The sequence below is a fragment of the Brienomyrus brachyistius genome, chromosome 15 (genome assembly GCF_023856365.1).
Source record: "Brienomyrus brachyistius isolate T26 chromosome 15, BBRACH_0.4, whole genome shotgun sequence".
Taxonomy (NCBI): domain Eukaryota; kingdom Metazoa; phylum Chordata; class Actinopteri; order Osteoglossiformes; family Mormyridae; genus Brienomyrus; species Brienomyrus brachyistius.
The window spans coordinates 19,370,175-19,383,117 of record NC_064547.1 but is presented as its reverse complement, the minus strand read 5'-3'; the positions used below and the strand labels follow the sequence as shown (position 1 = coordinate 19,383,117).

Here is a 12,943-nt window from a genome sequence, read left to right as displayed (position 1 = left end):
GGTAGGCAGACAGATAGGCAGGCTGAGGGACAGACAGACAGGCAGAGAGACAGACAGGCAGGCAGGCAGACAGTGAGACAGGCAGAGGGACAGGCAGAGAGACAGGCAGGTAGGCAGGCAGAGGGACAGAGAGACAGGCAGAGAGACAGACAGGCAGGCAGGCAGACAGAGAGACAGGCAGAGGAACAGAGATAGACAGATAGATAGGACACATGAATAAGTAGAGTACATGTGATACAAATAAGGTAGAATATGATTGTATGCTTACGAGCCAATTAGTACAACACATTTACTCACAGACAAGATGTCAAAATAAAGTTTATTACTGAATTTGATTCCTGAATCTAAAACCAGCAGTGAAATGCATCGTAATTCATACATCCTCCCATCTTCCACCTTCTTATCCAGTACAGTGTCACATGAGCCTGGCGAATATGCCAGGAAGCACCGGGCACAAGGAAAGGCGTCATTTTATAAAGGCCAGCTCTGCATCATCATGTGCCCCCCTCCCTTACTGTGTGCACACCCCGGGATACACCCTGGGTCTCCTGTTGCTCAGAAAGCGGAGACGTCTTTGGCTCACGGCAGAGGCGGACATCTCAGCTAACAGCCCAGTTTGGCATCACCATATGCTGCCTGCTCCACGGAGACGAGCAGGACGCTCCATAACTACTGAGCACTATTAATGCGTCTTTTCTCCTCTGCAGAGTCACCTGACTTGCCTTAGTTCATTATTTATAGGTTCCAGTGCTGTCCCTGATGTGAGGATGACCTACCACAGCCAATTCCCAACCACATATGGTGGGCAGCTACCCCCAGTGTCATGCTGCATTTTAATGTTGATAGATAACTCCACAGAGGTTGTCTCCAGCATTAGCAATGCCCGAATAATCTATCAAAGAATGAGAGAGCAGCGGCGTAACCATGAAACCGCTCCGCTGTTGCAATCAGTCTGCTTTCATTCCCAGAAAAGCATCAGTTCCAGCAGCAAAGAGATGGAACCTTTCAGGAACCACTGGATCAGATCTGTTAGTGTGACTGAGATCATCTGATTGGGTGTCAAGGTGCACTGCGGTGTCCTTGGTTACGCCGTGGCTGTCAAAAAGGTCAAACAGTCGTTTAGGGGGCTGTCATGATTCTGTATGTTTATGGGCGTGTTTGGTCATGTGATTCATCCCCTCAGGAGCTGCTTTGGAAACAGCTCCCCCTGCTGATCAGCGCGTCTGCACCTGTAATGCAGGTATTGCTGCATGCCAGAGGTCAGTAGGCTGTTTGTCTAAATCCAAAAAACAAAACTGCAGTCTCAATACACATAAATACAAATACATATAATCCAATGACACCCATCCATTTCCCAACTGCTTGTCAAATAAAGGGTTGGGGGATGGAACTGGAGCTTACTGCAGGCAGCACAGGGCACAGGGTGGGGGAATACGTGTTACAGGACAACTGGAATGCAGTGAAATACCATGATAAATATATTGATATACGATTCAATAGGAGTAAAGGTGTACAGACATTCCTCACTTTATGAAGCTTTGACTCATGATATTTCATCTTTACAGTCCTGCGATACGGATGCACGTTCCCTGAATTTTGAATCTGTTTCCAGGCTAGCGATATGGAGTACGATGCTCTCCACTGTTGCTGGGGTGACGGCAGCATCCACCCAGCCACGCTTCCAGTCTCCGTAGGGATCGTGAGCGTAAACATCTCTTAAGGTGTGTGACAACGTGTATTTTTTTTTTAAGCAAATATATACTTATTCAGTTTCAATTATTCATTCATTCGCTTCCTCATTTATCCATCCATCCATCCATTTTCCAAACCGCTTATCCTATTGGGTCGCGGGGGGTCCGGAGCCTAATCCTGGAAGCAATGGGCACTAGGCAGGGAACAACCCAGGATGGGGGGCCAGCCCATCGCAGGGCACACTCACACGCCATTCACTCACGCATGCACACCCTTTCTCATTTATTTATGCGTTTATTTATTTGTTTACTTATTTGCTTAATATCATATTTACATTTGACTTGCGCTATTTTCAACTTTCATCGGAAACATAAACCCCATCGTAAGCTGAGCAGCGCCTACATTATGCTGATGTAGAGATGCAGTAAGTGATTGTAATAGAGTATTTACAGTAATGTGAGTGCAGCCGCCTGGACAGCGAGGGCCGTCCCCCAAGTGTAGCTCGTTGCTAGACACTCTGGTTGGGGACCAATTTCAGTCAGAAGATGCTGCATCGTGTGGATGTGAAAGGATGCTGTGAAATCCCACAGCTAACAAACATCAGCCGGGCCTTAAACAAGCTTTAAAATCTCATGTCTCCTGTGCAGTATCAGGTCTGCATTGTCTCATTGGCCATTTGCCCCAATTCCCATGACCTTAAACAGGCTACTGCTTTGCCCCCTGCCCACTTACCTCATGACAGTTTTACCAGGTATTTGCTTTTGCAGATTAGGTGTGATGTCACCATTTCCAAGAGTCTGAAGCTGAACCCATTTAACTATGCAAAAAGAATCAATTACCCTTGGGCTGAAGTAAGAGCTTAGGATTTTCAGCTACTTATCGATTAACGCGTTTTATTCAATTAGATCTGCAGAGAGGTTTAATCTGCAGCAGTTTTACTCGCATTTTAATTTATGAATTGTCTTTTTATAATGTGTTTGTCAATTATCCTCAAATAAATCGAGTAACCACGAGCAGTAACACCCTGAAACACAGGTCTCGCAGCCAGTAAATTGTAGCAGAGGTGGGCACGTGTGTGACGGGCGGTACTCACAGCCAATAGGATCTGCAGGGCAGAGTGCATGACCTCCAGGTACTGGAACTCCATGATGCAGCCAGTGACGGAGATGTAGGTGTGGTCCTCCAGTGTGCGGGAGCCTGGGGGTGGGACTTCCCTGCTCACGCAGCCGGGGCCGTGCTCACGCCACCAGGACCGGTGCATGGAGATATTGAAGGTCATGAGGTCGGTGTCCTATGGGAAGGAAGGCCAATACCGATTGGGTGAGATGTTCTCCTGCATCTGACAAGGGAAGCTCAGGTGCGGCCTGACAGTCAGTCAATTAAGGAAATCATTGCAGAGCGGGAACCCCACCCACCCCCCCCCAGGCCCAAACCAGCTGGACGGCACGGACATCGATCGTAGATTAACCGTTTTCCTGCCAAGCAGCGAATCTGCGAGCGAGTGCTGGCAGCTCCAAAGGAAACAGCCAATCAGGGCGCGCTTGGTGACGGTATCTACACCTCGACAGCCCTCGCAGCAGGAACTCCCGATTCTCTTTACCGATTCTTTGAGTATCTGTGTCATGCCTATTCGGTCACACGCCCTGCTATTTTTATTGAAAAATTTTTCATTGACATTGTTGAGCATCTGTGGTTGGTAAAAATGCTTTTTCACTCAAAAGTCACAAAATGTCAAAGAGAAATAGTAAATCATTTTTATGCATTTTATGGCGATCAGCACTGGCTGATTAATCAGACTACATGGGCACTATGGTGATGGCTGGGTGCGTGTGTACATGATTGACATGCTGAGTACTCACTTCGTCAGTGTTATAATGTGGTTTATCAGCACCTACAGCAGTGAACCAGTAGTGAACAAGAGTGCTAAATTCCTGCCACATCAGTTTCACATGATAACATCAGGAAGCCAGAATGATCTCAATTCTTAAACATATTTTGTTACTTTTGACATAAATTTAGTCAGGAAACACCAAAGAGATGTGCACTGAGTATGGTTAAATGTTTATATGCCTTTAAAAAGCTGCATGTCCTTCTTTGAAGGGTGATTAATATTTAGAATTAATAGAAATTGTATTTGCATGTTATTGCTACATAAATAACAATCATAATATCAGCTGTCCCTCCCCAAGGAAAATGAATGCATCGGTCAACCTCTAGTGTTTACCACACAAAGACCAGAAAGATCTCTGGGTTTCTGCTCCTCCTGCGCCCCTGTCCTCGCCCCACATCAGCGCGTGCAGGTTCTGTAGGAACCCCTGGACACCTGCAGGACGCAGGTGAGGCAAAGATGTTGATCCGAGCCGCTGAGACTGAAGGCAGGAGCCCATGGCACTCAGCAAGCACAGCACTGCTAATTATAGAGCAAGAGTCCAGGACACAGGTGTCCTGAAAAGTGTGAGATTAAATAGCGGGCAAACAGCTAACTCTATTAAACTCAATATGGGCGATTTTTAAGCAGGGGCGATGTGTGACATGTAGTAATTAACATGACTGCTCTTGCTAAGGTGCAGAGAGACACTCGTGAGTCCACACAATCACCCCATGCTAATGAGCAGCTCCTGTTACTCCCAGCTGGCTCATGCTGTAATTATAATACTGGCACCATGCACACTTCATTCTTTACAGAAAAGGTTAGGAGCACCGAAGTTCTGCATCCTTTAGCAATGCAGTGAAGTATATCTCCATCTTGCCCAGTTACTGCCAAGGATCACTTAGCATCATACTAATCCCTTATCCAGCACCAGATCGCTATGCGCCAAGAATCAATGACCACAGATATCCGACACTAAACGCAACCCTGAGGTTTAGTACCAACGCTTCATTGCATCCTCAAAAAAAAAACAACAACTCCGTTAAGTATCAAACGCGGAGTGATATCTTGGAGTAAAGCACACGCAAGGCTTGGCATTACACGGACGTCACAGACCTGCAGACATGCATACAATGAACTTCACCAAAGCGTAAAAAGCAGACAATTACGCAGATTAGACAGGTATAAAATGCGTTTTCAAGTGATATATGTGCATGTTTATACAATTCACCAAGGAAGCAATTAAACACCAGGAAAAAAAATTGGCTGCACAATGCATCATTAACATAATGATCTAATTCCACAAGCATTAGCATAATGGTGCAGTTTAGCGCTAAGGTAGCTGCATAAAAGCAATTAAATGCAAACGAAAGGGACATTTAATGCTGACACTTTAATTTGTTGTGTTTGTCAGTTACTTACAAATTCATTCCTTTTCATTTAAAAAGAAAAATGTCTTCCGGATAGTAAAGTTATTTAAAAAAAACAAATCAAATGCAGATGAATTATGGATAACAGAAATAGCGTTTGTGAAATTTCTCACGCGGCCTGGAAATGACAGTCTGGGGCAGACAGTGATTTGGGCTTTGTATCAACAGAGAACATGTTCTGGAAATGACAGCGAATAAACAACGATGTGTGGTGGCGGTTTCCGGTTTGCAGGGACAATCGGAGCCTGGTGTTGTGCGGTGATCTCTTGGTGAGAGTCTCCTTCTGACAGTATCATCCATCCAAGATGAACCCCAAGTTAATCTGGCCCTTTCCCAACAAGAGAGCTGAATATGGTGCCTGACACACTCAGGTTTGCCAAGTCATCAGGAGATGGCGCTCTAGGAAGCTGTCTAGCTCACCTGTGGGTTTACCAGCACTAGTGTTAATTAGCGGATGACACTAAAATAAACACTTGGTGGGACTGGCTGGTGACAGCACCACTTTACTCCTGTCTCTGTCACTTCCATGGAGCCTGGAAAATGGCCACAGAGATTCCCATCCTGTTCTTATGCTGTCATGAAATTTCCATGCTGAGTCACAGCCCAGCTGTGGGAGTCTGTGCTGCTGAGAGTCTGACTCGGACAGGCAGGAGTGCTGGGCTGTGTCTGTGCCACAGAGGGGCACGGAGCAAAGCCCACTCTGTCTTCTCTCCGGGGGTGTCCACAGCCTCAAGTGGGGGCTTCATCTGTATTCCGTGAGCAGGACAGACGTTCTCAGGGCCGACAAGGAGATGATTTAGCGATCAGTCTCAGAGCCCAGCCCTACACCTCCACCTCCATCTCCGACAACAGCGAGACATCAGCATTTAGATGCTTGTCAGCTTGAGGTTTTGAGCGGACAAATGACACAACGTGGACTGACAAGCTGTGCAAATTCCACGTAGTTACAGCGTTTGTAAGTGGTTGGTCGTTTCGGGTTTCATGTCCTATCAGCTCTGCAATTAGCATTGCAATTCTTCAGAAACCGCTGACATTTATTTAGGGGATGGTTTTTTCAGTAATTGGGGTTAAAGGTCATGCACAAAGGTCCAACAGTGGAACCATTTGGATCAGGGGGTCCAACCCCACACAGCTACACACCCCAACTGGCTACCGGAGCATCTTACCATTCTTATTGACACAATGACTTTTTTTTCCAGCCCCCAGACGCGTCTCTGATCTGCATATGCTGTGTCATTCACTAAAGCCCAGATGAGAAGCCATTTTTCAAATCTGAATTTCACATTTAACAGCAGCAAACTAATTCACCATACACATACTCACTGTACTTAGTTATTTCTTAAAATACCATTTACCATCCATTAATTTTACATACTAATTATTTCAGAAAAAATGTCTGTTTCCATAATTATAAATTCCTTCAAATTTGAGCCAAACATTTCCATTTACTTCTCAATCATCTTCAGTCAATTAATTCTGAATTTGGTGATTTATTAAAAATCAATCTCACCCTACTTTGTCCAGCACTGATCCTCTGTTATGTCCCTCCTGTTAGAGGAGAACGAATTGCTTTACCCATAATGCAAATCCTTAATCATGATATGTATTATTCCTACAGATTTTCTTAAAGAGAAATTAAAATGTCCATCCATCCATTCATTTTCTGTATCTGCCTCTCCTATGAGGAGAAATTGAAATGTAACAATAATAATCAATAACATTATAGTAAATACCTGCTTCTGTAAGAATAACCAGTTATGGAGTGGAGCATGAGATAATCCTCACGTGTCTAATAGTGACCACATCGTACAGTGAAGAGAGTCACCTCACTGACCACTCGGCGCCATAAGACACATCACTGCCTCCTAGTGGTCTAACGTAATCTACACCACGCAGATCCTACCTGTCACCTATACTATGACTAGGCAAGTGTTTGCCATCCTGCCCACAAAGAGCACACATGTCACCTGTCACCGGGGGACAGGAGAGTACCCCGTCATCGTCATTCATCTGTGCCCAAATGTGCCGAATCCGAGCGCCCAGACACTGCCCAGACAGTCACGAAGGCGGGTGAGTGGCGTTAATTGAGTGGGGGCTGCATCGCCGACATGTTATACTGATGGGCGAACAATGACACGACGAAGCAGGATGACGAACCAGGAGAAGGTTAAATGGCTCACTGACTCGCAACTCGTACATTGCAGGTGCTTTTATCCATACAATTTCTGAGATAATGCAGGCAGCTATCGGGAGTTGAACGCCTTGCTCAGAGGCCCAACAGTGACATCACACTGTGGGCCCCGGGAATTAAACCAGCTTCCTTCAAGCAGGTAAGGCATACAAACACCACGCAGGAAACCAGCACGTTGACCAATAGGAGCAAGAACCAAGGACAGACACATATGCACACATGGGAAACAAGGGTTAAATAAGGGACAGGTGTGAGCCACAATTAACCGAAAGCCTTTGGGCAACAAGACACAGGTGCAGGTCATTAACAACTCAAACACTAGGAAAGGGGTGACCAGCGACACCTGCTGGTCGGGCAGGGAAATGACAAGGCAGGGACTGATACTGACACCTGCCTCTTCTCACCACACAGACCCTCCATATATTTTTAGATTTGTACATACGATATATTGATATATGATATATGTAAAAGCTAAAGTCACATACCATTGACACCCAGTTAAATAAAAGACCAAAGGCCGTAAGATAGAGAGTATACCATTACACTGCTTACTTATAGTGCCTACAACATCCAACTGCTGTTTTCCTGTTCCTTTAGCAGTTTAGATTCACGTAATGTTCCCCCTCATCTCTATGGTGCCGGGAGTGAGTTAGCAAAGAGCTCATGCATCAGTTGCAGGCCAAAATTCTATTACATTATAACTTAACCTATATCATTTTTCCTCCTACACCACACTTAGCAGGAATAAGCTAAGAGCTACTTTAACAGCTTAAGATATACAGTATTGTTCAGTGCTGGTTTGTGCCGATCCAGGAGATTATCCCAGAAGAAGGACACCCTGGACAGCATGGCAGTCCATCACAGGACACAAGGCAGGGGACACCCTGGCCAGGACGTCAGGCCATTACAGGGCATGAGGAAGGGGACACCCTGGCCAGGACGTCAGGCCATCACAGGGCATGAGGAAGGGGACACCCTGGCCAGGACACCAGGCCATCGCAAGGCACGAGGCAGGGGACGCCCTGGACAGGACGCCAGGCCATCGCAGGGCACGAGGAAGGGGACACCCTGGTCAGGACGCCAGGCCATCACAGGGCATGAGGCAGGGGACACCCTGGACAGGATGTCAGTCCATCTCAGGGCATGAGGCAGGGGACACCCTGGACAGGACGCCAGGCCATCGCAGGGCATGAGGCAGGGGACACCCTGGACAGGATGTCAGTCCATCTCAGGGCATGAGGCAGGGGACACCCTGGACAGGACGCCAGGCCATCGCAGGGCACACACTGACATGCACAATCACACCCTCTAAGGAAGATACAAATACCAGGTCACCAAACCTGTGGGAGGAAGCTGGAGTTCTGGAGAAACCCTCACAGAAACGTTTTTCATGCAGCGTACAAGCAAATAAAAAAAAAAAAAAACATCCATACATTTATGATAACTGATTATCCAGTGCAGTGTCTTGATGAGCTTGGAACCAGTTCCAGGACTCACAAGGCAGGATACATAGGGCAACCTGTATGGGATGTGCCCCAGGTGGTCCGAGTTCACACACTGTGAGCTGTTTAGCGGCAGCAGTCAACCTAAGTACACATTTTGCATTATGGGAGAAAACAGAAGCCCCCAGGGAAGTACCACAAAAATATGGGGTGATCATGCACCATCCAGACTAGATAACACCTGGAAAAATCTGGAATTGTGAGGTGTTTTTCAACGGAGATCCACCCTGCCATGTAGATGCAGACTGTTTGATAAGCGAAGTGCTGGTCAACCTGTTATACGATGGCGGGGGAGGGGGGCTGGGTCGCCAAGACACATCATCAGCTTCAACCAATACAGGATAAGCGTTATCTTAAAAAATTAGCTGAACCATAATTGGAACGGTTGAAGTGGTGCTCCGACTTTAATGTTGCCGGGTGACAGAGCATTCGTTCGCCATCATTCCCGCGTCCTTCAAAAACAGCGAGCGCGTCGTGGGAGCATCGTCTTTCCGTCCGAAGCGGCCGCCACAAACCTCCGAGTTACTTCCACATCTCACCTTGCCTGCTGCCCTCGGATGAAGTATCGCCAAAGGCAACGAAAAGGGTAACACGACTCCTCACTGCTATTCACAGCGGGCTTCCAAGTATTTATAACCCTGCAGCATTGTTTGCAAAGTATGTTAATTCGATTGATTCGTGCCCAGTTGTGTGAGCCACTGTTTTTCCATAGGTAAATCACAGTCATCATCCAGCTTATTAAGAGCTGCATGGGTTGAAAATACAAAAGCACACACAAGTTACATAATTATATATATTTTGCTGCGAAGTGAGGAGTTGCATCCTTTGCAATAACAGCAGTACCACAATATTTCATTTAATGCTTAAACTATAATATGTTAGCAGATCCCATTGCCTTTATTTATATCTGAAATTTAAGGTAGTGCACATTCATTGAATAATCTAAAGTTTTCACTGCAACTCAAAAGACAATTACTTCTACGATCCTGTACACATTTTCATTCGCAGTCTAGAACAGAATCTGGTTTGAATCTGGTTCTGGGGTGATATCTAGCTCACAGAGGTGTGCTAAACTGCAGAGTGACCGTAGGGGCTGCGTGATCACTCTGCCATTTTATTAAGGGCTAACCGTCTGCTCCCGAATTCATCACCGGAGACAACCATCCCAGGGTGTTAAATTTACAGTCCCGCTCTCTGTGCCTGACGGGACCCAAAGCAGAATCTCACCCAATGGAGATTTAAACACATGGCTTCCTCTTCTTATAGAGCAGCACCACCTGCTAGACAGCAAGGTGACTGTTCAGGTCACCTGGAAGCAGAAAAATGGACAGAACTTCTGGGTCACAAAGCACAGGCCAGGAGTGATGCTCTTTTTCTTTAGCCGTTTGTTCATTCTTAACGGGCTTTCGTCATGACGGCTTTGCAGTGCCACTCTGTCCCCTTGGCCAGGGAAGTGGCCTTGATCTTCATTAGTGATTGCATGAGAGCTGGGGATAACCGAACAGGTTTGTGCTGCCGTTGACACCCCCCTCCGGATTACGCAACTGCTGACTAATGCAGGTCATTCCGATCAAATATTAACTCTGACCAAGAACCTAGAACATAAGACAGCAATGCAATAAGAGACAGGAGAGACAGGTACGATTTTGGCTAAAATCCATAAGCCAAAGCCGGTGCCATCATCTCCATAACCCAACACCACTGGTGTCATCTCTGTAACCTAAAACCAGTGAAATTATCTTCTGCTACTGGTCACTGGTTTAATGGAGTGGAAGCTGTCCAAAGGAAATAGTTCTTGGTGAGAGAATCTGACAACGGGGCCAATCCATAGCTTTCACACTACGAGCTTCATGCTAAGAAGCTTCATGCAGCAATAATAGCCAGTGAAACTACGAGTCATGTGACTTTCATTTCAAACAATTCAAAGGTTATGTCATGGCTAAGATAAAATGAACTTCACTGATACCGTGGAAACCGTGAAATACTATGCACAGTGAAATATACACATCCATCCATCCATCCATCCGCGTTTTCCACACTGGGTTGCAGTAAAACCAGCACAGTGATTTAGCATATATTTATGTAGCATGTGACCTTACCTTAGACAGACCTCCAACTTCCAAATAGAAGCAGATAACGAACACATTCCATGCCACCCACAGAGCCACCCAGATGGAGTACTGGGGAGAGAGAGAAAGACATTTTTACATTTATTTAGCAGACATCATTTATATATAAAGTGACATACATTTTTGAGAAGGCAAGGTCAGCCAATTCCTGGAGCAATTAGGGTTAGCAGCCTTGCTCAGGGGCCCCAACGGTGGCATCAGTCTGCCAACCCTGGGATTTGGACCCACAGCCTTCTAATCACAGGAACAGCAGCCTAACGCACTGAGTCACACAGCACCCACAACATGAAGGACATGAAACTGTCGCACTGAGAGATTAATGTGGAAAAAAGGCCACCCATAATCCCCTACTGGGAAGCTTTAGGGATCCTAAAAGGAGTAGGGCTCCCGGGGTCCAGCATCAGCTATTTAATAATGCAATGCTGCATCCGTCTACTCACATGAGTTCCGTAAGACATCACAGGGGCAACATGTTAACAACTAGCTTGTTTGACACCAGCTGTTATACACTAAGGATTCCTGGGATTTTTGATTGCAAAATTCACCAGCACAAGACATTTGTTCACAAGACACTGCACTTTCCAAGTAACCGTCTCGCCTCCGACAAAATATCCCACTGTAGGAGGTACACCAGCCGCCCCATCTTCAGCGGCGAAAACGACAGGTCGTCCAGCAGCCGTCCTGCATCTGGAGCCACTTAGCAGAAGAGCCAAACGTCTCCTGTCCCACCGAGGTCAGAATGGGACTCATGTGATCACGTGCTTCATGAGCAATAAACCTCTGAAATGTATCGTGTTCATGTCCAGTAAAGTCGACCATCCTACTCCGGAGACGGCGCTGAATTGAAGTCATAAGGTAAAGCAACAACATAAAACTAACAAGCTAGGTCAAGGTGATGGGCAGCAATTAAAGGAAGTTAAAAACGATGTACATTTACAAAGGCAATTTCAAGCTCATTACTGCCAGGAAACTGTTCTGAAGATGGTGTTTATGGAGTTTGAGGTTTCACCTGGTGGTATGTGAGGGTTTTTGAACATTTAAAGGCAAAAACTCTGTGCTTGTGATTGGAAGGTCACTGCAAAGAATCCCACAATCGGCAGAGTGATGTCATCACTGTGCCTCTGAGAAAGAACCTTAACTTCCAACTGCTGTAGCGGACTGTCTGACTGCTTTCTTAACTGTATGTCACTACTGATAAAAGCATCTGTCAAATAAATACATTTTAAATAAAAAAATTATCATTGTAAATTCACTGTAATTACATTTTCTTTCATTACAGCAGAACAGGAAATCTATTGCTACTTCCAATATTACACAAAAAAATCTAATTAAAAAAACCCTTCAAAACACTGTTGTCTATTGAAACAAAGTGACACAGTTTGCGTTTACATTTCAGGCCATTACACGCGTCTGTCTGGCCAGCGAACGGACAGCCATTTGCTAAGGTCTCTGCTTTGGACACGTCCTCAGTCCCTCGTTCATTTTTCCAACACGTCACGTCTCCGGCACTTCAGCATCGCACCCGACCACATGAAGCACTTAGTCAGCTCCTCACCCAGGACTTAAGAATTAAAAGAAAGACCATAGAACTTACAATAGTGGCCAAAACTGAGGAAACACCTAGCATCTTTGGCATTACGCTTTAAAAATGACTACATGAATACTGGTGGTAATGTTAGTGTATAATCAAAGAATGTTACAAACATACATTGGATGATTACATAAGTAACTGGAACAAGTTACAAACTCTAAAAATTGGAAGTGTTTCCACAGTTTTGGCCACTAGTGTATATATGTTATTATAAAGTTACCAAATAACTAGATAAGTCATATAAAAGAGTGACTTGTTCTCCAGCACATTTAGTATGGATTCCGAGTGTAAATACTTGGGCAAATGAGGCTTTTAAATGTGAAATGTCACAGAAATCAGCAACGAGAGCAATTTGGAAATGCTTTGGGGAGCACTGACCCCAAACATCCAGGACAAAGTCTCATAATTAGCCATTTCAGAGCACTTATTTAAAGGCCATCCGGGGGCCACTGAGGATGGAGGGGGGGCAGAGTCAGGCCATCGGGCACAGAGAGCGGCCGCAACACCATCTGGGGATTTGCATCTTCGTGCAACAAGC

At 45.7% G+C, this 12,943-nt stretch overlaps 1 protein-coding gene across 1 annotated transcript in view; it reads right to left on the bottom strand.

Annotated features, from left to right (window-relative positions):
• Nucleotides 1-12,943, bottom strand: part of LOC125709015 (sodium/potassium-transporting ATPase subunit beta-1-interacting protein 3) — a 66,274-nt gene that overhangs the window by 11,934 nt on the left and 41,397 nt on the right. Inside the window, exons 3-4 of the mRNA XM_048976993.1 lie at nt 10,785-10,865; nt 2,786-2,983 (exon numbers count right to left, since the gene is read on the bottom strand). Of these exons, the coding sequence (XP_048832950.1) occupies nt 2,786-2,983; nt 10,785-10,865 (279 nt within the window). The remainder of the gene's footprint in view (nt 1-2,785; nt 2,984-10,784; nt 10,866-12,943) is intronic.